General features: G+C 43.1%; 1 protein-coding gene and 2 non-coding genes across 4 annotated transcripts in view; 2 read left to right on the plus strand and 1 right to left on the minus strand.

Annotated features, from left to right (window-relative positions):
* DNAH10 (dynein axonemal heavy chain 10) overlaps positions 1-25,646 on the plus strand; it is a 154,839-nt gene that overhangs the window by 3,880 nt on the left and 125,313 nt on the right. Inside the window, exons 2-12 of one of the 2 annotated variants that reach the window (XM_065904874.1) lie at positions 1,204-1,290; positions 3,946-4,046; positions 5,903-6,011; positions 8,126-8,241; positions 13,940-14,156; positions 16,019-16,176; positions 16,873-17,103; positions 20,369-20,559; positions 22,207-22,405; positions 24,490-24,684; positions 25,452-25,622. In XM_065904874.1, the coding sequence (XP_065760946.1) occupies positions 1,204-1,290; positions 3,946-4,046; positions 5,903-6,011; positions 8,126-8,241; positions 13,940-14,156; positions 16,019-16,176; positions 16,873-17,103; positions 20,369-20,559; positions 22,207-22,405; positions 24,490-24,684; positions 25,452-25,622 (1,775 nt within the window). The remainder of the gene's footprint in view (positions 1-1,203; positions 1,291-3,945; positions 4,047-5,902; positions 6,012-8,125; positions 8,242-13,939; positions 14,157-16,018; positions 16,177-16,872; positions 17,104-20,368; positions 20,560-22,206; positions 22,406-24,489; positions 24,685-25,451; positions 25,623-25,646) is intronic. The other variant, XM_065904876.1, reaches the window with a different exon arrangement.
* TRNAG-UCC (transfer RNA glycine (anticodon UCC)) lies at positions 4,154-4,226 on the plus strand. Its single transcript has one exon. It is a non-coding gene; the product is annotated as a tRNA-Gly (tRNA).
* TRNAW-CCA (transfer RNA tryptophan (anticodon CCA)) lies at positions 5,677-5,749 on the minus strand. The gene has a single exon. It is a non-coding gene; the product is annotated as a tRNA-Trp (tRNA).

Below are 25,646 nucleotides of genomic sequence, written 5' to 3' on the forward strand. Positions count from 1 at the left end.
ATTCAGGAGACCTGGGTCTGATCCCTGGGTTGGGAAGATCCCTTGGAGCAATGATAACATTTCTTGTATAGAGAGAGCTCCTAAAATCATAAATAAGGTCATACTATATATAGTATTTTGTGACTTATCCTCCATCAAAGATACATTGGAGAATTTTTCATGTCCATGCCTATAGATCTATGTAACTTCAGAGTTGTACCGTATTTTATTTACCTATCCCCTAATGAATGAACATTTATCCTGCCACAGTATTTTATTTTACACACAATGACACAATGTGTGCTTTTGTACACTTTGTACACTTTCTTTATTAGAACTGGAGGTGTGGTGGGTGTGTGAATTTGTGGTTTGAATGGGTCCTGCCACACTGCTCTCCAGAAGGGCCCTGCCAGTCCACACCCAGCAACGGTGATGGGGTGCCTGTTTGCCAACATCCTCACCAACACTGAGTATTATCATGAAAATTTTGACCAGTCCCCTAGATGAAAGGGGATTGGATGCATGTCCTCATTCTAATGTACATTTGTGTGATAATTAGTGGGGTTGAGCCTCTTTTTGGGTGCGTGTTGGTCACTTACATTGCTTCTGGGCTGCTTATAACGTGTGATCATCCCGTGTAACCTTCATCTCCTGGAGAATTTGCACAGGCCTTCCTTTTGTGTCCCTTAAGGTTGTCTCCAGTAACTGGGATATTTCAGTGGGATTGTGTGTTGGTTTGCAAACCGCCCCCGTACACGGAGGGCAGAGAGAGACCAGAGAAAGAGGCAGCCACTCTGATCAATAGGTGACGGTCTTGGGTGTGGCTGGGTGAGTTTACTGCCTGCTCACCAGCACGTAAGAGTTTATAGAGAGAGCTTCCTGGGGTTTAGGCACCCACAGCACCTTGAGGTTCCCACCACAGCTGATCTATCGGTGCATCCTTGAAGTGGCTCCCAGGGTGGGCATCTCCCGGACAGGGCAGGGGCGAACAGCTCCTGATTGCCTGAGGACAGCACTCAGGTTGCGCAGGGGTCCCTCCTCTCGGCGACCTCCTTCAACAGACCATAATAGGGTATGGTCTTCAAGAGATTCTATGGCCTTCAACAGACTCTCCCGGGGCCACAGTCCAACTCTCAGCACCAAGGAGAGTGGTGATTCTCCAGGGCTGGCGCAGTGAAACAATTGCATTTTATTTTTCTTCTTTCGCTTTATGTGGCTGTAAAGATGATGACCTTCCTGGCCTGTTTGAAGAGGAAGAAGAGGAAGAAGAGACTGACTTTCAAAAAGTGGAGTCGATAGATAGAGCATCAGGTATGGAATTGGGAGTGAGGGGAACTGGGGGGCATTCACCCAGAGGGAGGGGTCCGCTTGCCCAGACTAAAATCAGTTTCTTCTTTTTACTTATGTGAAGCTGAGACTTAGTAAGAAGTTTTATACAAGGAGAAAGTGTTGGGTGTTAATAAGTTCATTATTAGTTACCCGGGGCTGCCATAACTAAGGACCACAGACTGGATCGCTTACAGCAACAGCACAGCCTTCTTTCCCAGTTCTGGGGGCTAAAAGTTCAAGATCAAGGTGTGGCGGGACTGTGCTCCCTTGACACAGGAGGACCCAGTCCCAAGTGCTAGTAGAGCCTAGACTGAAATCCTGCTCCAGACCATCATGTTGCCAGCAGAGCCAGACAACCCATTTCCTCCCCGTTTCTCCCGTAACTCACCTTCCCTTACAATAGCAGAAGTTGTAGGTTAGACGTGGCACTTTACCAAGATACTGAGTGTTTGAAAGTCAGAGGGGAAGGACTTCCCTGGTTGTCCAGGGGCTAAGACTCTGAGCTTCCAATGCAGGGGGCCTGAGTTTGATCCCTGGTCGAGGAACTAGATCCCACATGCTGCAACTAAAGTGCCTGCATGACATTTTATGAAGATTGAGGATCCCGCATGCCACAGCTGAAGCCAAGTACAGCCAAACAAATACATGCAAGTAAATATTAAAAAAGAAAACATCTTGGGCTTTCCTGGTGGTCCAGTGTTTAAGAATCTGCCTTGCAATGTAGGGAACATGGGTTTGATCCCTGGCCCAGGAAGATTCCACATGCTGTGGAACAACTAAGCCCATGTGTCTAGAGCCCGTGCTCCTCAACAAGAGAAGCCACCCCAACGAGAAGCCTGCACGCTGAAGAGCAGCCCATGCTCACTGCAACTAGAGAAAGTGGTAGCAACAAAGGCCCACACAGTCAAAAGGAAAAAATCATTAAAAAAAAAAAAACCCTTAAAAATTAAAAATAAAATCAGAGGAGAAAAAGGATTGGGGTGATGTGCAGTGTTTCCTATTGTCATCTTAACTTTTTAAGAACAATTTATTTTTAACCAAAATATAACCCCCTCTCTAGTGAAAATTAGGGGTGTTAGAGGAGAGGAATACAAGATTAGAAGTACAGACTCTCCATTCTTTGTAAGATTTGTGTAGGTTGGGTTTTGATAAGACAGACGGTGACCGTGAGGGACACAGTCGTGTTTACTAATGGGCTCCTGCTTCAGTACCAATAAATCTGTGATCAGGAAAGAATTGGGAGGGAAGAGGCTGCTTGGAGAGAAGGGTTAGAACAGTCTCCAACAGAGCAAATTAATATTCCTTCCAAGTGTATTTTTTTCTTTTCTTTTTATCATAGTAAAACATATGCAACTTCAAGCAGCATTTTATCCACTTCAAAGCATATAGCTCTGTGTCATTGAGTGCACTTGGCAGTGTATTTTTTTAAAATCTTTTTTATTCTTTTGGCTGCATTGCAAGGCATGTAGAAGCTTAGTTCCCCCTCACCCCCTGCAGTGGAAGCATGGAGTCTTATCCACTGCCTGGATCACCGGGGAAGCCCCTTGACAGTGTATTTTTGTCTGTGGTTGGTTGCTTTTGCTCTGATAATGCTAGTTCTCCCAGCTGTAGACTGTTTCCTTGGCTAGCCAGCATGCTCGACTCTTAGCCAACCTATAATCTAATCCTCCCAAATCTCACCCCAATAGATATTATTGTCCCATTTTTATGGATGAGAAAACCCACTGCAGAGAGGGTTCAGACCACACATGTTGATTTGTTTCAAAGCCTGGACTTTGTCAAGTGCCTTTTGGAGGAAGAGTCAAACAGTTTGAGAAAGCTGTCCCTTCTCTATGGGCTTCATCAGAAACTCAGGTTGTGACTGGTAGGCTGTGAGGTTTTCAGACCCCCTCAATAACAGTAGACTTGGGAGACATACATTCATTCTATTTACTTTTCTTTCCATCCTCGACCAGTTTCAAGTTTTATAGTGAAAAAGGAGTAGATGCTAACATGTTAACTATAATCTCATCCCAAGGATAAAGCCCCCCCTTTAAGTAAAAATCTCAGAGAAGTCACTCATTAGACACTGTAGCTGAAACAAGCTTGTATACTCACACACACAAATTAAAATCCAAACTGAGGACCAATCAAAACCACAACACAGTTCTCCTAAGTAAGTGTGAGTCAAGGCTACAGTAGGATTCATTTGTTAAAATGTACATCCAGCTATTTCTTAAATATAATTTTATTTTTTTATTTCGTAGTAGGGGTTGCTCTCTAGTTGTGGTGATCAGGCTTCTCATTGCAGTGGCTTCTCTTGGGAAAACAGGCACTAGGGCACATGAGCTTCAATAGCTGTGGCACTTAGGCTTAGTAACTGTGGCTCCTAGGCTCTGAGGCACAGGTTCAGTAGTTCCGGGGCACAGGCTTGCTCCGTGACTTGTGGGGTCTTCCTGGATCAGGTATCAGACCTGTGTCTCCTGTGTTGGCAGGCAGATTCTTTACTATTGAACCACCAGCGGGGCCCAATGCCCAGCTTTTTGATAGCATGCCCAGAGTGAAATTTACTAACATCCAAGATGCAGGTCTGGTCTAGGTGACCAGAAACCTCATTTTCCAAGTATTTCATCTTGTGCATTGCATCATGTTTTGCAGCTAAGAATCTGCAGCTGAGAATGTATTCTCTACATCGTCCTCCCACCAGCCTCGAGGAGGAAGAGATGGACCTTGAGATTGTAGAGAACCTCCCCGTCAAAGTACGTGTGGCTCTTTCTTCTCTTGGGTAGGGTAATGGGAATTTCATGTCCTCGGATGAGTCTGGGTAACTGACACAGCTCATACAAGAAATGTGTCCTGTTGGACTTCCCTGATGGTCCAGGGGTTAAGACTCTGTGCTTCCAATGCAGGGATCTCAGGTTCGATCCCTGATTGGGGAACTAAGATCCCACGTGCCACACAGTATGGCCAAAACAGAAAAAACAGAAAAAATGTTAAGGAACATATTGTGTTGGCATAGGGATGATGGAATCCTGTGTTGGGGGTCCCCAAGGTCCCCCTCAGATTAAAGGATCTGCCACAACGACTCACAGGACCCAGAAGATCTTTTGTACTCATCAGTTCAGTTCAGTTCAGTTTGTACTCATGGTATAGTTTATTTCAGTGAAAGGATGCAGATTAGAGTGAACAGAGAACAAGGCATACAGGGCAGAGTCCAGGAGAAAAAAGAACAAGTTGTCCTTTCCAAATGGGGCTGCCAGGGCAGCATTCATTCATTCTTCTTCTGTTTTAAAAAATATTTTACTTTATTTGGCTGTGCCAGGTCTTAGCTATGGCACATGGGATCTTTAGTTGTGGCATGTGAGATCTAGTTCCCTGATCAGGGATTGAACCTGGGCCCTCCTGAGATGGGTGTAAGGAGTCGTAGACACTGGACCGCCAGGAAAGTTCCCAGTATTCATTCCTGCAGCAACCATGTGAGACAACGCATAGCAGGTTGTGCAAATCAGAGGAGTTCACCCAAGCCTTGGTATCCAGGGTTTTTAGTGGGGATCAGTCATGATTGCATGAAGTCCGCACAGTTATTTAGCAGCCCATTCCACCTTGCAGAGGTCAAACTGAGGCAGTATGACTCAGTTTCCCAGGCAAACAAAATCAGTTCACCATAAGTCACATTTTTAGTGTAAACTCTCCAGCATGACCTAAGGGCCCAGGTCTACAGAGATGCTCAGATCAGCCAGGATGTTCCAAAAGCTTAAAGGTCATCACCTGGGAACTGGTTCAGGGCTAGCCTTTTCATTTTTTTAAAGATTAAAAAAAAAAATTTTTTTTATGCCAACCATTTTTAAAGTCTATTGAATTTGTTACAGTATTGCTTCTGTTTTATGTTTTGGTTATCTGACTGCAAGGCATGTGGGATCTTAGCTCTCCAATCAGGGATCAAACCAACACCAACCGCATTAGAAGGTGAAGTCTTAAGCACTGGACCACCAGGGAAGTCCCAGGGCTAGTCTTGAGCACCTTTGGAATGTGTAGGGTTTGGACAGCCCAGGCCTGCTGGGTCAACACTTCACTGCACAAACCCAGGGAGAGTTCATAAAGTTAGGATGGAAGCATTTGGCCTGAGCTGTGCTAATTGAAATTATGCTCAGTTGCCCCATCAATATGCCTCCCTGCAAAAAACCTGAATTCAAGACGGGCTTGTTGCAATTTGTGGTCCAGAGAAGCTTGATTAGGACGTTGCCCAATTCAGTTTATTCAAGTGCTGTAGTGGCCATTTGGTGGAAGAGTCAGGGTTAGAGTTCAGCCTCTGAGTGAATTTTATTTTATTTTTAAAGTAATTTTTTAATTTGGCTGCTCCAGGTCTTAGTTGCAGCATGTGGGCTTGAGTTTCCTGACCAGGGATTGAACCTGGGCCCCCTGCATTGGGAGCATGGAGTCTTAGCCACTGGACCATCAGGAAAGTCCCCCTGGATGAATTTCAGCTCATGTCTGTGGTCCACTGGGAAGTAAGTTCAGCCAGTGCAAGGGGAGAGAGCTCAGGTGTACACAAATATTAGGTGATTTGGGTGCATGGATATATCTCAGTGTGACTTTTTTGGTCTCTATATTTCAGAAAATTGTTAAGCAAATGATGGAAAAGACATATCTCCAAGTGCGTCGTACTCCTGTTCCTGAGGAGTTTCTGGACCAGAATGTGGTGTTTTTTCTCAGAAATACAAAAGGTATGTTTCCAGCGGGAGTGTGTGTGAGTGTGGGTGTGCATGCAAGTGCATGTGCGTATGTCTGAGACTCTTAATTTTTACATGTTCTTGAGAAGATAGCTTTTTATCAGTGCAGTCAATCCTAATTATTCATGGATTCTATATTTGTAAATTTACCGATTCACTCAAAATTTTTGTAACCCCAAATCAGTACCTTCACTGCTTTCATGGTCTTTGAAATACACATATGGAGTGGGGAAAATTTGAGTCACTAGCATGCATGGACCCAGCTGAGGTCAGGCAAGGCCATGCTCTGCCTTCTTATTGCATCAAACACTATAGATGAGTGTCTTTATCGTGATCTATTTAGTACCAGGGTTTTTGAGTTTTTGTGGGGCTTTGGCGTGATTTCACTGTTTAAAATGTCTCCAAGGTGGGGTGCTGAAGCATTGACTAGTGCTCAGAGTGCAGGAAGGCTGGGATGTGCCTGACGGAGAAAACTCGTGTGTGATGTAAGCTTCGTTCACACGTGAGCGGTGGTGCTGTTGGCCGTGAGTCCAATGTTAGTGAATCAGCAATGATGTTCAATAAGGTGTCTGAACAGAAACACACATAGGGTTGTGCAGTAAGTCCCCTATGTACAAACGAGTTCTATTCCAAGATCATGTTCGTAAGACCAATTTGTTCGTAAGTCCAACAAAGTTAGCCTAGGTACCTAACTGACACAATCAGCTATGTAGTACTGGGCTGAAATAGATTTATAATACTTTTCACACAAATAAGACATAAAAAGACAAACAAAAAACTTAAAAAATTTAATCTTATAGTATAGGACCTTGAAAAGTATAGTACTAGAGCTGGCATACAGGGGCTGGCATTGAGTGAAGAGGCAAGAAGAGTTACTGATGGAGGAGGGAGGGGAGGTGGGAGACGGTAGAGCTGAAGGATCATTAGCAATAGAAAGATGGAGGGTAAGCTGCCAATTTTGCTCACACCTGACATTGATGGGACAGGTTCTTGTTTCTTGCTGGATTCAATTCTATCTATCCTCTTGAAAAAAGGATCCAGTGATGTTTGGGTAGTACTGTATCAGCTATATCACCAATGCTTTTTTTCATGCTTGCTTCTGGACATCCTGGGCTTGAAATAAAGATATGGTTCGACCATCCCCTATACAGTACTCTGTAGTAAAGTACACAACACACGTGATGTTGCTTTTCTTTTCTTTTTTTGAACATTGATGGCCCTTTGGATCACGACCTCACTGCTAAGTTCTGAGTTTCTGTACTTTGTTCTTCCCAAATGAGAGGGAACATAACAAGAAGGAGGAAAGATGACCGGCAGAGGCTTAGCATTAAACAGTTCTTGTTTGAGGAGGGGCCCATCTCAGCTCAGTGCTTCCCTATTTAACAATAATCACAAGCCAGGAACAACAATAATCAGCCTTGGCCAGAGGGTGTGGCATTTACCCCGATTTATTACTATTTACTCTCATCATATATATATATATATTTTACAGCTATCTTTCGCTGATGTCAAACTTTCTTTTTCACACTTGGTTTTTACATAATTTCCCTTTAAAATAAATTTATTTCGGTAAAGAAGCATTTGATAGAAAGAAACCTATCAGGCAAAGAATAGCGTGCACATCTATACAGATGCAGGGAAAGGCATGCAGACTGAAGCTTGGGGAACTAAGATCCCACAAACTGTGCAGTGGCGCCAAAAAAACCAAAAACAACAATCCCCCCACCCCCCGCCCCCAACCCTGCCGAATGCTGTGACTTGAAAGGTACCTTGGTGATGAACTGGGGAGGGTTACTGGGAGTGGAGAGACAGACCAAGCAAAGAGTTCATCAAATGTTTCTAGAAAACCCAGTGTTTCTCTCCTTGTCAGGCTGTACCCACTCCAACCAGATCAGTTCATCCCGTGGCCCTCAGGTGCCGCTTGTGTGAACCTCTGAACCACAGTGCGACCCTCCGCGTTTGTTTGTTTCTCAATGAGCACGTATTCTGATCTGTGTCTGGAACATTCCTTTGTATTATTGGAGGAGGAGCTGGTTCCCACACGCTTGGAAATGTTAGCTGTGTCCACCTCCCTCCTCGTCTCACTCCCCAAATCTGTTCCTGTCTAGAGACCATCTCTGAGGCGACTGACATGAAGGAAGCTATGGAAATTATGCCCGAAACGCTGGAGTATGGGATTATAAACTCGCATGTGCTTGCTCTCCTGAGGGATGTTATATCTCAGGTAAATATGGATGGAAAAAAGAATCTCAGCACTTTTAACAATATGGCCATCTGGGAATTCCCTGGTGGCCCAGTGGTTAGGACTTGGCACTGTGACTGCCAAGGGCACGAGTTCAGTCCCTGGTCAGGGAACTAAGATCCCACAGGCCGAGCAGCTCAGCCAAAAAAAAAAGAAAAAATGAAAAAAGAGTAAGGCCATTTGATTTATTGATTCCATAAAGAGGTGGTTGGCAACTTTTAGGTTCCAGACACTGTCATGGGGTTTGTTGGTGGAGCTGTGAGCAGGACAGATGACATCCTTGTGTTCTGGCTTATACTGGTGGAAAGACACCAAACATCAACACAAAAACAGGAAACTCTCACGTAGTGATGGCTGGCTCGAGGAAACGAAACCCTAGTAATGTGATGGAGAGGGCTTCCTTAGTGACTCAGTGGTAGACTCTGCCTGCCAATGCAGGAGATGTGGGTTTGTTCCCTGGGTCAGGAAGATCTCTTGGAGGAGGTCATGGCAACCCACTCCAGTATTCTTGCCTGGAGAATTCCACGGACAGAGGAGCCTGGTGGGCAACAGCCCATGAAATTAGAGAGTCAGACATGACTTATAGACTAAACACGTACAGCAACGTGTGGTGTATGAGTGTGAGTATGTGTGTATTCAGGGGGTGGCGGTTAGGGACACCTTGTTGGAGAGGTGGCATCTGACCTTTAGACAACCAATAAAAAAGCCCATAAGCAAGCTAATTTACTTATGGTAAGTTATTAGGAAAATGTAATAGGGTGGGAGTGAGGTGGTCAGGAAAGACCCCTCTGAGGAAGTGACACTGAATTGAGAGGTGGGTGAAGTGAAGGCATCAAACAAGTGAGGATCTCAAGGAAGAGGATCCTGGGCAGAGAAAACAGCATGTGCAAAGGTCCTGAGGCGGGAGCAGACTCCATTTAGTCTATAAACAGAAGGATGACCAGTGCAGCTGGAGCATAGTGAGTGGAGTTTGGAAAGGAAAGTAGGTTTGAAGCATATGAATAAAATGATCTGGTTTGCATTTTTCTTCTCATCATTGTGGGTATAACATATTGCAGAGGCAAGAGCTTAAAGGACCAATAGACCTAATAGCAGGCTATGGAAGGGTCTGAATGATGGATGATCATTGTTTAGGCTCCAAGTTCAATCAGGGGAGGGACTGGGAAGCAGACAGCATCAAGAATACATTAGGGATGGAGCCAGCAGGACTTACTGATGATTTGGATATGGAGGTTCAGGAAAAGAGCATCAAGAATGACTCCTAGGATTTGAATTTGAGCAACCAGGGGGATATTAGGATCATTACTGAGATGGAGGGCGTGGAAGGATCTGGGGGAAAAAACCCCAAACTCTATTTTGCACATATTAATATTGAGATGCCTCCTAAACATCCAAGATGAGGTGTGAGGCAGGATAAGTAAGTCTAGAGATCAAGGGAGAACTCAAGGGATTCTAAATATATATATTTTTCTTCTATCTTTTTTTTTTTTTTTTTGGCCGTGCCAAAGCACCTTACTTCCCTGAGCAGGGATTGAATCCATGCCCCCTGCTTTGGGAGTGTGGAGTTTCCACCACTGGACCATCAAGGAAATCCCTCCAGCAAGTTTTTATTGAGCACCTATTGTATACTGATTGTATCCCATAGCAGTGATCACCATACTCAAGGTCTGTATCTCACGGACCTCACATCCCAGTCAGGAAGATTCACATTAAGTGAGATCATTGAGAAAATATACAGTCTAACATAGACGATGATAGGAGTTAAAGAGAAAAACGAAGCTGGGATGGAGATTAGGAAATGTTGGCAGGTGGTAAAGAGGACTTTTGAAATACTGGATAGGGTAACCAGGAAGACTTCAGTGTTGTCTTTTGCTGGGACTGTTGCAGTTGCCTCCTGATAGATTTCTCAGCTTCTGCTTGTGACCCTATACTATATTCTTCACATGTCAACCAGAGAGATTCTTTAAAATATGGGAGTCACTGCTGTTATTTGTACTATCTCAGTTCAGTCGCTCAGTTGTGTCTGACTCTTTGTGACCCCATGGATTACTGCACGCCAGGCTTCCCTGCCCATCACCAACTCCCGGAGCTTACTCAAACTCATGTCCATTGAGTCAGTGATGCCATCCAACCATCTCATTCTCTGTCATTCCCTTCTCCTCCTGCCTTCAATCTTTCCAAGCATCGGGGTCTTTTCCAATGAGTCAGTTCTTTGCATCAGGTGGCCAAAGTATTGGAGTTTCAGCTTCAGCATCAGTCCTTCCAATGAATGTTCAGGACTGATCTCCTTTAGGATGGACTGGTTTGATCTCCTTGCAGTCCAAGGGACTCTCAAGAGTCTTCTCCAATACCACAGTTCAAAAGCATCAATTCTTTGGCACTCTGCTTTCTTTATGGTTCAACTCTCACATACATACATGACTACTGGAAAAACCATAGCCTTGACTAGACGGACCTTTGTTGGCAAAGTAATGTCTCTGCTTTTTAATATGCTGTCTAGGTTGGTCATAGCTTTTCTTCCAAGGATTAAGTGTCTTTTCTTGCTTCGTGAGTTTGGAGCCCAAAAAAATACTCTCTCACTGTTTCCCCATCTGTTTTCCATGAAGTGATAGGACCAGATGCTGTGATCTTAGTTTTCTGAATGTTGAGTTTTAAACCAGCTTTTTCACTCTCCTCTTTCACTTTCATCAAGAGGCTCTTTGGTTCTTCTTCACTTTCTGCCATAAGAGTGGTGTCATCTGTGTATCTGAGGTTACTGATATTTCTCCCGGCAATCTTGATTCCAGCTTGTGCTTCATCCAGCCTGGCATTTCTCATGTTGTACTTTGCATATAACTTAAATAACCAAGGTAACAATATGCAGCATTGATATACTCCTTTCCCAATTTGGAACCAGTCTGTAGTTCCATGTCCAGTTCTAACTGTTGCTTCTTGACTTTCATACAGATTTCTTAGGAGACAGGTCAAGTGGTATGGTATTCTCATGTCTTGAATAATTTTCCACAGTTTGTTGTGATCCACACAGTCAAAGGCTTTGCTGTTGACAATAAAGCAGAAGTAGATGTTTTTCTGGAATTCTCTTGCTTTTCTATGATCCAGTGGGTATTGGCAATTTGATCTCTGGTTCCTCTGCCTTTTCTAAACCCAAGTTGAACATCTGGAAGTTCATGGCTCACGTATTGCTGAAGCCTGGCTTGGAGAATTTTGAGCATTTCTTTACTAGCGTGTGAGATGAGTGCAATTGTGCGGTAGTTTGAGCATTCTTTGGCATTGCCTTTCTTTGGGATTGGAATGAAAACTGACCTTTTCCAGTCCTGTGACCACTGCTGAGTTTTCCAAATTAGCTGGCATATTGAGTGCAACACTTTCACAGCATCATCTTTTAGGATTTGAAATAGCTCAACTGGAATTTCATCACTTTCACTAGCTTTGTTTGTAGTGATGCTTCCTAAGGTTCACTTGACTTCACATTCCAGGATGTCTGGCTCTAGGTGAGTGATCACACCATCGTGGTTATCTGGGTCATGAACATCTTTTTTGTATAATTCTTCTGTGTATTCTTGCCACCTCTTTTTTTTTTTTTTTTTTGCCACCTCTTCTTAATATCTTCTGCTTCTCTTAGGTCCCTACCATTTCTGTCCTTTATTGTGCTCATCTTTGCATGAAATGTTCCCTTGGTCTCTCTAATTTTCTTGAAGAGATCTCTAGTCTTTCCCATTCTATTGTTTTCCTCTATTTCTTTGCACTGATCACTGAGAAAGGCTTTCTTATCTCTGCGTGCTACTCTTTGGAACTCTGCATTCACATGGGTATATCTTTCCTTTTCTTCTTTGCCTTTAGCTTCTCTTCTTTTCTCAGCTATTTGTAAGGCCTCCTCAGACAACCATTTTGCCTTTTTGCATTTCTTTTTCTTGGGGATGGTCTTGATCACTGCCTCCCGTACAATGTCATGAACCTCCCTCCATAGTTCTTCAGGCACTCTGTCTATCAGAGCTAATCCCTTGAATCTATTTATCACTTCCACTATATAATTGTAAGGGATTTGATTTAGGTCATACCTGAATGGTCTAATGGTTTCCCCTCCTTTCTTCAATTTAAGTTTGAATTTGGCAATAAGGAGTTCATGATCTGAGCCACAGTCAACTCCCAGTCCTGTTTTTGCTGACTGTATAGATCTTCTCCATCTTTGGCTGTAAAGAACATAATCAATCTGATTTCGGTGTTGACCATCTGGTGATGTCCATGTGTAGAATCTTCTCTTGTTTTGTTGGAAAAGGGGGTTTGCTATGAGCAGTGAATTCTCTTGGGAAAACTCTACTAGCCTTTGCCCTGCTTCATTCTGTACCAAGGCCAAATTTGCCTGTTACTTCAGGTATCTCTTGACTTCCTACTTTTGCATTCCAGTCCCCTATGATGAAGAGGACATCTTTTTTGGGTGTTAGTTTTAGAAGGTCTTGTAGGTCTTCATAAAACCATTCAATTTCATCTTCTTCAGCATTACTGGTTGGGGCATAGACTTGGATTACCGTGATATTGAATAGTTTGCCTTGAAAATGGACAGAGATCATTCTGTCATTTTTGAGATTGCACCCAAGTACTGCATTTCAGACTCCTTTGTTGACTATGAGGGCTACTCCATTTCTTATAAGGGATTCTTGCCGGCAGTAATATAAATAATGGTCATCTGAGTTAAATTCTCCCATTCCAGTCCATTTTAGTTCACTGATTCCCTAAAACGTCTATGTTCACTCTTGCCATCTCCTATTTGACCACTTCTAATTTACCTTGATTCATGGACCTAACATTCCAGGTTTCTATGCAATATTGTTCTCTATAGCATCGCACTTTACTTCCATCACCAGTCACATCCACAACTGGGCATTGTTTTCGATTTGGCTCCATCCCTTCATTCTTTCTGGAGATATTTCTCCACTCCTCTCCAGTAGCATATTGGGCACCTACTGACCTGGGGAGTTCATCTTTCAGTGTCCTATCTTTTTGCCTTTTCATACTGTTCATGGGATCCTCAAGCCAAGACTACTGAAGTGGCTTGCCATTCCTTTTTCCAGTGGACCATGTTTTGTCTCTCTTATGCTACAAATACATTCAAAGCCAGAGGCAACTTAAGTGCATGAATTATTGAATATGGTGTTGTGTGAGTTGTTTCTTTTTAAAGCATTTTTATTGGATTACAGTTGATTTGTAACATTACGTTAGTTTCTGCTGTATAGCAAAGTGACTCAGTTATATATAGATTTACACGTATATCCACTCTTTTTCTATATTCTTTCCCCACAGAACTCACTACAGAGCTCTGAGTAGATTGACCTGTGCTATGCAGCAGGTCCTTATTAGTTATCTATTTTACATACAATGATGTATACATGTCAATCCCAGTCTCCCAGTTTTTAAATTTATCCGTCCCCTGCTCCCTGCTTTCCTCCCTGGTAACCATAAATTTGTTTTCTACATCTGTGACTTTTCTTCCGTTTTCAAGGTCATTTGTACTCAGCCATAAAAAAGAACAAAATAAGGCCATTTGCAGCAACTTGAAATGAACCTAGAAATTGTCATACTGAGTGAAGTAAATCAGAGAAAGGCAACTTTCATATGATATCACATATATGTGGAATCTAAAAAAGTGGTACAAATGATTTGATTCTTAAACTTGGCTTTTCAGGTTTTCTTGCCAGCCTTGTCCTTCAGTCAGCACAAGGATGCCAACTTGGGACTCACGTCTGGAGAAGGCGTAGACTCTTTTGATTATGACATAGACCTACCTAGCACGCCTGGGGAAGCAATAGAATATCACAGCATTCAGTTAATACGAGATGAATTTTTAATGAACATCCAGAAATTTGCAAGTAGTATTCAAAGAACAATGCAGCAACTTGAAGGTAAGGCTTCAGTTTTTTCCTTGATTAAGCAGGATATTTCCATTAAGAAGAATTTACTTTTGGACACAGTGGGGAATGGAGAGGGGGGATGATCTGAGAGAATATCATTGACACATATATGTGACCATATGTAAAACAGAGAGCCATTGGAAATGTATGATGCAGGAAACCCCAAACTGGTGCTCTGTGACAACCTAGAGGTATAGGATGAGGAGGGAGGAGAGGAGGGGTTCAAGACAAGGGGACACACACACACACATATATATATATACCTATGGGTGATTCGTGTTGATGTATGACAGAGGCCATCACATTATTGTAATTATCCTGCAATTTAAAAAAATTCCTAAGAAGAAGAAGAATTTAAGAATTCAGGAGATTTTTTTTTGGTTTTAATTTATGATCGTTCTTTTAACCAGCTCCTGATGTGAAAGACACAGAGCTGGTCTTTGTACAAACATAAAGAAGAATGAAGAATGACAAATCCTTGTCTTCAAGGATTTTATAGTCTAGGGCCCAAGGAACTATGGCAGAAAAAGTAACTTGAGATAGATATTACGGTCCTTAGGGCTTGGAAAAGTGAGACCATTTGGGAGAAGTGGTGAGGGAATCAAAGAGGACTTCCTGAAGGAGGCAGCACTTGACCTCATCTGAAGTGATGAGCAGTGCATTGGTAGGTGGAATTGGGGCGCAAGGGCATTTCAGTCAGGGATAATGGGGGAGGGAACCTTTGTGAGGTTCTTTCTGCATTCATATTGCTAAGCACTCTATGAGATTGTTTGCTAAGCACTGTATTTTAGTCTGAGGATCTAGCCTTTTACTATGAAAGACTCTCTTGATAATTTCCTCCACTATTTGTTCTCTTTTTTTTTGCCATTTGTGTCTATTTATTTTTGCATATTTTAAGATATGACCAACATGAATCAATCTGCATAATTAGATTAAGATTTTTTTTTAAATTTTTTTTTTAATTTTTCAGTGGGTTTTGTCTTCTATTTGTTTTCTTTTGCTAATATTCCTGTTGGATGTGTGCTGCTGATTCTGTTACTTATCTTTTCACTTGTGTTTTCCATCTCTTTGTCTGTGAGTTCCTAAAGAGTGCCTAAAGAGTTCCTCAACTTTTACCTTCACAACTTTTGATTAGACTTTCACTTATTCCGTGACTGTACCTTTTCCATAGCATTCTGCTCTTGTTTGATGGATGCTATATTATCTCAAATTTCTAATAGTTGGAATTAACCCCCCCCCCCATCTTTTCTTTTATCTCAATGTCCTCTGAAGTCATTGTTGCTGACTTATCTTGGATTGTCTGTTTCATGCTGGAGACGTTCTCGAATATCTGTTGAGATCTGCTTGTTCAGTTTTTAAATTGACATTAGGTTGTAAACTCAGGAATTCTTATTAATAAATAGCTAAATCATTTTGATGGAGCTTGATGCTGCTACGGTGATCTAATTATCTAAAATGTTTTAGGGACTTCCCTGGTGGTCCAGTGGTTAAAAATCTTCCTTCCAATGGAGGGGATGAAGGTTTGATCCCAGGTTGGGGAAATAAGATCCCACATGCCAGACTGGGGTGGCAACTAAGCTTGCATGCTGCAATTACTCAGCCTACACTCTGGAGCCTGTGAGCTACAGGGAAGATTCCACATGCTGCAACTATAAGACCTGAGGCAGTCAAATAATAAATAAAATGTTTTAGTACAATCTAATGAAAGAGAGTGATATATAGAAATATGAGGATCATGATGTACCAGGCTATATACTAATGTGTGGAAGGAAGATCCAGAATTACCTTGAAGATTATTGTCTGTAATCATTTCCCCCAAACTACTGGCTGACTGACCATTTTTATTCTACTAGGTGAGATCAAGTTAGAAATGCCGAGCATCAGCGTAGAGGGAGGGGTATCTGAACTGGCAGCTGACCCAGAAACAGTTGAAATTTTGGAGCAGTGCGTGATAAACTGGTTGAATCAGATATCTACAGCCCTTGAGGACCAGATGAAAAAGACACCACAGGTACCGTTTGCAATGCTTTTGCAGATCCCTAATCCAGTTCATGCTTGCCATCCTGAGAAAGAGCCAAGAGTCTGGGAATCTGTGTGATCTAGCCTCTTTTCTTACTGTTTTGTGGCCTTCTTAAACATACCTGAGATGTCATTTTTGGGCTTTCTAAGGTTAGTGTGTTACCAGATGACTCCCTGATATTGATAAAGATAATGTTATATATCAGTCAGGATTTTTGAGCTGAAAGAAAAAAACAACAACGAGAAAGTCTAACTCAGCTGGCTTAAGCAAGAAAGAGGATTTGTTGACTCATTGAAAAGTCCAGAGGGCAATGCTGGTTTCAGGTACAGTTTGATCAGGACTCTGGCAATCTAGCTGGGTTTCTCTGTAAATTTCTTGGTTCCAATCTCCTCTCTGACAGGGCTTCCTCCTCGGGCTGGTCTCCTTCATGGTGACAACTTGTAGCAATTTCTGACTCCACATCCCCACACCACTTTGTCCAGAGAAAGATGGAGTGTCTAGCGTTCCCAACTGGAGTCCTGAGATTCCCTCTAATTGGACCATCCTAGGTCAGGTGTCCGCCCCTGAAGTCCTTGCATGGATTAGCTCCTAACTATAGAGCCTTTGGGAAGAGGGGCATGGATGCTGGAGGAGCAACCGCAGGGTCCATTCCCCACTAATGATGATGATGTTTTGTGCTCATCACAGGGTAACGGTCCTCTGGCTGAAATTGAATTCTGGCGGGAAAGAAATGCCACCTTAAGTGCTCTGCACGAACAAACAAAGCTTCCAATAGTCAGAAAAGTTTTGGATGTGATCAAGGAATCAGATTCGTTGCTTGTGGCCAACTTGCAGCCCGTTTTAACTGAATTGTTCAAGTTCCACATGGAGGCCTCAGACAACGTGAGGTTTCTTTCCACAGTGGAGCGTCATTTCAAGGTAGGCTGGGTGCACTGCACTGTGGAAAGTCAGCCACATGGATTTAACTTGTTTGTTTATTCAGCACTTAAAAAATTGCAGTAAAATATATATAACATGATATTTATTATTGGAACCACTTGTAAGAGTAAGTTCGGTAACATTCAATACACACCCAGTGCTGGGTACCCATCGTTACCTCCTATATGAAAAACTTTTTCACTGTCCCCAACATAAACTCAACATCCCTTAAACCACAACTCTGACTTCCCCCTAGCCCCTGGTAACCTTTATCCTAATTTCCAACTCGATGAATTTGCCTGTTCTAGGAATTTCATAGAAATGGAGCCATACCCTATTTGTCCTTCTGTGTATGGTTTATTTCACTCAACATAATGTTTTCTTTCCTTTTCTTTTTTTTTGTATTCGACTGCACTGGGTCTTAGTTGCAGCATATGGGATCTAGTTTCTTGATCAGGGATTGAACCTGGGTCCCCTGTATTGGGAGCTTGGAGTCTTAGCCACTGGACCACCAGTGAAGTCCCAATATAGTGTTTTCACGAGTCATTCATGATACAATATATGTCCGAATCTCATTCCTTTTTAAGGCTCAATAGCTTTCCACTGTATATACCACATTTTGCTTATCCATTCTTCTGTTGATGGGCTTTTGGTTTGTTTCCCATCTTTTGGCTATTGTGCATAATGCTGCTGTGAATCTGGGTGTACAGATATTTGTTTGAGTCTCAGCTTTCAATGTTTGAGCATATACCCAGGAGTAGAATTGTTGGGTCATATGATACTTCTGTGTTTTCAAGAAAACATTTCTTTATTTATGGCTGTGCTGGGTCTTAGTTGCAGGACACAGGAGGGGTCTTCATTGTAGCTTACTGACTCCCTAGTTAAGGTGCAGTGGCTAAGTTGCCCCAGGGCATGTGGGATCTTACTTCCCTGACCAGGAATGGAACCCATGTCCCCTGCATTGAAAGGCAGATTCTTAACCACTGGACCACTAGGGAAGTCCCAATATTTCTATATTTAACTGTCCATGAACATTTTTTATTTAACTCTTTTCCACAGTGAGTGCACCATTTTATTACATTCCCACCACAAGTGTAATTTCCGTTTTCACGATTCCTCTCCCCTCTGATTTATCATGCACACAGTACAGTATTCCAAGGCCAGGAGTTATTATTATTGTTCCAGTAATGAGGCTAGTAAGAGTCCTGTGTGTGTGGTTGAGGGGGTGCTCTCTGTGTAATGAAGTACTGTGAATGCGTTGACCCCAGTCCTGAATATCCCGCAGCTGCATATACAACCTCACTGAGTCTGTTTCCTTCTCTGGAAAAGTGAGCTCATGAGAGAACCTACCTCAAATGGTGGCTGGAAGGTTCACGTTAACTTATGCGTGCAGAGCACATAGCATGTCCGGAGCAGTATCACGGATCAACAGCATCAGTGTATAACAACAGTACAAGTGGTACTGGTTAAGGATCTATGTGGTCCCCTGTAAGCGATCAAACAACTGGTCAAATCTGAGGGCTTGAGGTCCAAGTGCAATCTGCCTCTAAACTGATGCTGGTGATAACATTTCCTTGCTTGAGATTTATTTATCATCTCTGCAAAGTAAGTGACTTGCAAAGACCAGTGAAAGGCCAGCTTCTATCACTCGTGTAATTGCTTTTGTGGTTTTTTGCCATCCCTTTGTGAATCTGAAACTTACTTTTCTTTAAGTTAACTTTAGATTTACTCATATTTTTTGTCTGGGTAATATAGACTCATCTTAATCAAGCCTGTGCAGGTATAGGTTTGATATAACAGTTCTTTCTAATGTACACTAAAGTTAGTGTATATATTTTCTGTTTCTTAAGTTTTAATCAAATATTTAGAAAACTGGAAATGAAGTTAATAGAAGAAATCAAGATCAGACCATAGCAAAACATTTCATGCATTAACAATCTTGAAATTTCCTTAAAATAAGTATATATTTTTTCCTTAAGTATATTTTTTAAAAGTTCTGTTGTCGAAAATCATATTACTTCTTGCCAAAGGACACATACCCTGGAAAATACTAGCACTGGATAAAATTATGTCTAATGCCAACTTTGATTCACTCAGTGGCACTCTTGCCACTAAATATAGAATAGTTACATATGTGTAAACACCTCCATTCTCCATATATAGATCTGCAAATTGCTTTATTTAATTGTAAATCTTCTCTTTCCATGTCAGTGCATACAGACCTACCTATTTAAAACTACTTTTGTTAGTTAAACACTTTCTTCCATGATAAGAACTTTTTTTTTTTAATTAAGAAGAATGTCCTATACTATTGGTGGGAATGTAAGCTGGTGCAGCCACTGTGAAAAATAGTATAGAGGTTCCTCAGAAAACCAAAAATAGAATTACCATATGATCCAGCTATCTCACTCCTGGGCATATAGCCAGACAAGACTCTAATTCAAAAAGACACATGCACCCCTATGTTCATAGCAGCACTGTGTACAGTAGCCAAGACACGGAAACAGATGAATGGATAAAGATGTCCATCAACAGGTGAATGGATAAATATGTCCGTCAACAGATGAGTGGATAAAGATGTCCATCAACAGATGAATGGATAAAGATGTGTTACATGTATATGATGAAATATTACTCAGCCATAAAAAGTATGAAATAATGCCATTTGCAACAAAATGGATGCAACTAGAGATTATCACACTAAGTGAAGTAAATCAGAAAAAGAAAGACAAATACCATTTATATCACTTATATGTGGAATCCAAAATATGACACAAGTGAACCTAACTATGGAACAGAAACAAGAATCAGGGACATAGAGAATAGACTGTGGTTGCCAAGAGGGAGGAGGGTGGGAGAAGGTAGGAGTGGGAGGTTGGGGTTAGCAGATGCAAACTGCTATATACACAATAGATTGGAGAAACAACAAGGTCCTACCATATTGTACAGGGAATAATATTCAATATCCCATGATCAGCCATCATGGAAGAGAATATGAAAAAGAATGTAAAAAATTTTTTAAAACTTGAGAGATCTGCAACAGGAGCATTTTTTTCCCCCAAAAGTAATAAAATCCAGAAATACATTTAATAATTGGGTTGGCCAAAAAGTTCATTTGAGTATTTCCGTACCATCTTAAAATATCTTTTAAATAAAAAAAAAAGAAAATGAAACTTCCTGCACACTACTTGTTCTCTTACACCGTTCGCCCTGAGACTGAACCAGCTTGCCTTCCTCTTTTGTTTGTACCCACCTCTCCGTTTAGAACATAACACATGGATCTAGCTTTCACGTTGTCTTGGAAACAATCCCCTCCATGATGAGCGCCCTGAGGATGGTGTGGATCATCTCCCGCCACTACAACAAAGATGAGAGGATGATTCCACTCATGGAGCGCATTGCCTGGGAGATTGCTGAGAGAGTCTGCAAAGTGGTGAATCTGCGGACTTTGTTCAAGTAAGACCCGGCAGTGCTTTGTGTTTCTTAAGCTCTTAAACAGCTTTGTGTGTGTGCTAAGTACTTCAGTTGTGTCCCATTCTTTGCGACCCCATGGACTGTAGCCCGCCAGGCTCCTCTGTCTATGGAATTCTGCAGGCGAGATTACTGGAGTGGGTTGCCAAGCCCTCCTCCAGGGGATCTTCCCAACCCAGGGATCAAACCCCCATCTATTTATGTCTCCAGGAGTGGCAGGAGGGTTCTTTGCCACTAGCACGACCTGGGAAGCCCTAAACAGCTTTATCAAAACATAATTCATACACTGTACAAATCACCCTTTTAAAACATACAATTGAATGCTTTTAGTACAAAGTTGGTGAAAAAGTTCGTTCAGGTTTTTCCAGCAGATGTAATGGAAAAACCCCAATGACCTTTTTGGGCAGCCCAACAGATTCAGAGTTGTGCATCCATAGTCATCAGTGATTTTGGAAAGTTTCCTTCATCCCAGAAAGAAACCCTGGGCCCTTTAGCTGCCTGTCCCCCTCCCCACTCCCCTCCTAACCCTGGGCAACCACTAATCTACTTTCTGTGGACTTGCTTCTTCTGAACATTCATGCAAATAGAGTCAGACAACTTGTGGTCTTTTATGACTGGCTCCTCTAACTCCAGCATCATGTTTTCACGGTCCCTCCATGGTGTAGCCTGTATCAGTGCTTCATTCCTTTTTATGGCCAAATAATACTCCACTTGTGTGGATTAATCAGGACCATCTTCCTTAACTAGCGGCTTCCCTGATGGCTCAGACAGTAAAGAATCTGCTTGCAGTGCAGGAGACCTGGGTTCAATCCTTGGGTTGGGAAGATCCCCTGGAGGAGGAAATGGCAACCCACTGCAGTATTCTTGCCTGGAGAATCCCATGGACAGAGGAGCCTGGCGGATACAGTCCATGGGGTCACAAATTATCCTTGGAGAGACCGAGGCATGTGGTCTGAGGGAACCTCACACCTGGACCATGCAGGATCCCCTCAGGTGGAACAGACTCTGAGGATCAAATCTGGAAGGGAACACTAATCTTTTTTTTTTTTTTTTTTTTAACTCTCTTTTTTATTTTGGCTGAGCTGCATGCAGGATCTTAGTTCCCTGACCAGGGATTGAACCTGTGCCCCCTGCAGAAGTGCAGAGTCCTAACCAGCAGACGGCCAGAGAATTCGCTCTCTCTCTTTTTTACTTTCTTAAAAAATAATCTATGTAAGTGAAATAGGTACCAAAATCTCAGTACTATCATTTTGCTCCAGGATTATACCCCCTTCCCCCCTCCCCCCATGAACCCAAGGCCACCAGCTTCCCTTCAAGCTCAAACAGAAAACTTATCAGGTAAACCACAGCTTTGCCCATTGAGGGGCAGCTGCGGTGAAGGTCTCCCTGGGCCGTGACTTGGAATCCTGCACACACCGCTGCAAATTGCTTTCCTGCAAATTTCTTGGCGGAACAGTCTCTTGCCTGGGAAGCTGTTTGCGATGAGGCTATGTCTTCAGAGAGGCTCAGCTCCTTGCTTAGGATTGTCCCCTTAGAACCTGCCCCTCCCCACCAGGGAGCAGTGTGGCTCCAACTCCCCGCTTCCCCACAGCTCTGCCCTCCTGCCCATCACAGCATCTCTTTGCTTCCCAGAGAAAACCGAGCAAGCGCACAGCACAAGACCTTGGAGGCCAGGAACACCCTCAACATGTGGAAAAAGGCCTATTTCGACACCCGGGCCAAGATCGAGGCTTCGGGGAGAGAGGCTCGGTGGGAGTTTGATCGGAAACGGCTGTTCGAGAGAACGGATTACATGGCCACCATCTGCCAGGACCTCTACGACATCCTGCAGGTAGGAAGGCTGGGTCTTCAGTGCACGTGAAGGCGCTCAGATCCGGGATTTGCTCCATGGAAGGCAGTTTGGCTTTTTGACGGTGGATCTCTCCGTGTAAGTTGGGAGCAGGGGCCGGGAGGGTCTAGCCAGGAGAGATGCCTGCAGAGCAAACAGAATGTTCCAGAATGTCCCAAAGCACACCTGACCTTTGCAGCTTTTCCTTCAGTGACATCCCCCTTCTCCCCTCCCCCTCTTCTTCTTTTTTTTTTTTTTCCCTCAGTGCTCAGCTTGTGGGATCTTATTTTCCAAACCAGGGGTTAAACCCTGGCTCTCGGCAGTGAAATTGCAGAGTCTTAACCTCTGGACTGCCAGGGACTTTCCTTGGTTTTCTTGTTTTAAACATCTGTTTTAGAAAAGTGAAATGTAGTTGATGTACATTATATAGGTTACAGTTGTACAGTAGGATTCACAGTATTAAAGGTTATACTCCATTTATGATTATTATGAAATATTGGAAGCCAGCTCTGCTTCAAAGGGAGAAGGTGGCCTCTCTGAGATGTCACTGTCCTTGTTTACTCATCGCAGCTACAACACGTTGACGGGTACTGACTCTGAGTCTCCCTGAACTCCTGCGCACCGTGGCTCCGCTGGGAGTCTCAGCTCACGGGCCTCACGTGCTGCCTCTCGATGGGGTGTCGTGGACAGCCCACAGCCAGCTTTTGCCTATCTCCTCTGCTCACATGCGTGCATGATTGCCTCCCGCCTCCCCCGACTTGATTTACAAAACAAGCTCAGAGATAAAGTGGTCGAGAAATTCAGAATCTTAATAGCAGAGACTTCAATCCAGCCCAGAGCCCTTTGGAGCCTGGGGCCCTGTGCGCCTGCCTGAGTCCCACACCTAAGAAGCCTGCCCTGTATGTACATCATCTCTGCCTCGTGGAGCTCACAGTCTAGTGGAAGAGAAAGAAAGTGGACATGCTAATCACACGGAGGGCCTTCTCTGGTGGTCCAGTGGTTAAGACTTCGTGTTCTAATGCAAGAGGTGTGGGTTCCATCCCTGGTCAGGGAACTAAGATCCCACATGGTTCTCGGCCGAAAGAAACTAAAAACATAAAACAGAAGAAGTAATGTAACAAATTCAATAAAGACTTTAAAAATGGTCTACCTCAAAAAATTCTCATGAGAGAAAAAAATCACTCAGATCCATAGCTACAGCTGAGATGAGTGCTAAGAAAGGGGAGTAGAAGGGGCTCTGGAAGTGTGTGTAGGGGCCTGAAAGTGAAGGTGTTAGTCACACAGTTGTGTCCGATTCTTTTTGACTGCATGGACTGTTAGCCCACAGGCTCCTCTGTCCATGGAATTCTCCAGGCAAGAATACTGGAGTGGGTTGCTGTGCCCTTCTCTAGGGGATCTTCCCAACCCAGGGATTGAACTCAGGTCTCTCGCTTTGCAGGCAGATTCTTAACTGTTTGAGTTACCCATGTAGGGGTCTACCCTGTTCTAAAGGGTCAGAAAAGATGAAGGCATATTTAATGATGAGTAGTAGGTACTTGGGCCTTCCCAGGTGGCGGTAGTGATAAAAAACCTGCCTGTCCATGCAGGAGATGTAAGAGATGTGGGTTTGATCCCTGGGTTGGGAAGATCCCCTGGAGAAGGGAATGGCAACCCACTCCAGTATCCTTGCCTGGAGAATCCCAGGGACGGGGGAGCCTGGTGGGCTACAGTCCACGGGATCACAAAGAGTCAGACACGACTGAAGTGACTTAACACACACGCACACACGGTAGGCACCTAGACATTTTACACTGTGTGTGCAAAAGACCTGAGACAGAAAGGAACATGGATCTGAAAGAGGCCTGGGGGGACTATGAGGCAGCAGGGGACGAGCAGGATGGGAAGAGACAGAAAGAGGGGGTAGGGTCCTGAGCCTGCAAAGTTTGAAAACTGTCAGGGCATCTGGGACTGGTCCTTTGTGCAGTGGGTAACCTAAGGGCCTAGGCTGAGAGGAAGTTACCTGTGTGACACAATCCATTTATTAATAACATCAGAAGCATCATGAGAAAACCAAATGTTCACCTCCCTCATTTTGTTTGATTGGACAGGTCGTGGAGGAATTCTACAACATATTTGGTCCAGAGCTGAAGGCAGTGACTGGGGATCCCAAGCGCATCGATGACGTCCTGTGCAGGGTGGATGGCCTGGTCACCCCCATGGAAAACCTGACCTTTGACCCTTTTAGCATCAAGTGCTCCCAGTACTGGAAATACGTGATGGACGACTTCAAGATCGAAGTCCTGGCAAGTAACATATCCTTCGATTTGACCTTGGAAGTGGATACTGTGATTCTGTTGGGTTATTAAGTTATGTTTAGGGGTTTTTTCCCCCCCAAATCATAAAAAGGGATCCCTGCTTTTTTAGTGAAAAATGAAAACAGTGCAGAAGACTGTAAGGTAAAAATGAACATTTCTCAATGTCCTCTGTCCCCAGTCCTACTCCCCAGGCAGAATGAGTTTACCTGAAGTATCTTTGCTGTTGTGTCCTCTCCCATTTCTTTGTCTATATGAGTTAGTATTTTATTTTATTTTTTTTTATGAGTTAGTATTTTAAAAATTTCCTTTTCCATCATTTTGACTAGTGGAAGGGAGAGAGCAGAAAACTGATGCAGCAGCTGGTCTGCTGTTTTTATTTGGACCCCAGCTTCTGCTAAGGGAAGTCCTGGTGGCTCAGATAGTAAAGAATCCTGCAATGCAGGAGGCCCAGGTTCAATCTCTGGGTCGGGAAGATCCTCAGGAAAAGGGAATGGCAACCCACTTTAGTATTCTTGTCTGAAGAATTCCATGAACAGAGGAGCCTGGTTGGTTACAGTCCCTGGGGTTGCAAAGAGTTGCACCTACCTGTAGCTAATACAGTATAGCTTCCACTGAAGTACGATGGAAATCCTTCTCAAGGTACCGATTTGGTTTGTCTTGCTTCTTTCTTGACATTTTGCTTTTTGTGGGATAATTACAGGGTCCTGAGGGTTTTTTTCCTTGGCTTTGTTTGTTTGTTTGTTTGTTTTTGGCAGGTTATTGAAAAAGAAGCAAAAAATTTTATTGACGAATCTTTTAAGACACTTCGATCAGCTGAAGCAGCATTTGATATGCTTTTAAAATTTAAACATATTCGTTCACGGGAGGCCATTAATCGACAAATGATGATGAAATTTAATGATATCCTTGCACAGTATTGTAAAGAGGTAACTGAAAAAAAATCGGTGGCT

This window comes from Muntiacus reevesi, chromosome 13 (genome assembly GCF_963930625.1).
Source record: "Muntiacus reevesi chromosome 13, mMunRee1.1, whole genome shotgun sequence".
Classification (NCBI taxonomy): Eukaryota; Metazoa; Chordata; class Mammalia; order Artiodactyla; family Cervidae; genus Muntiacus; species Muntiacus reevesi.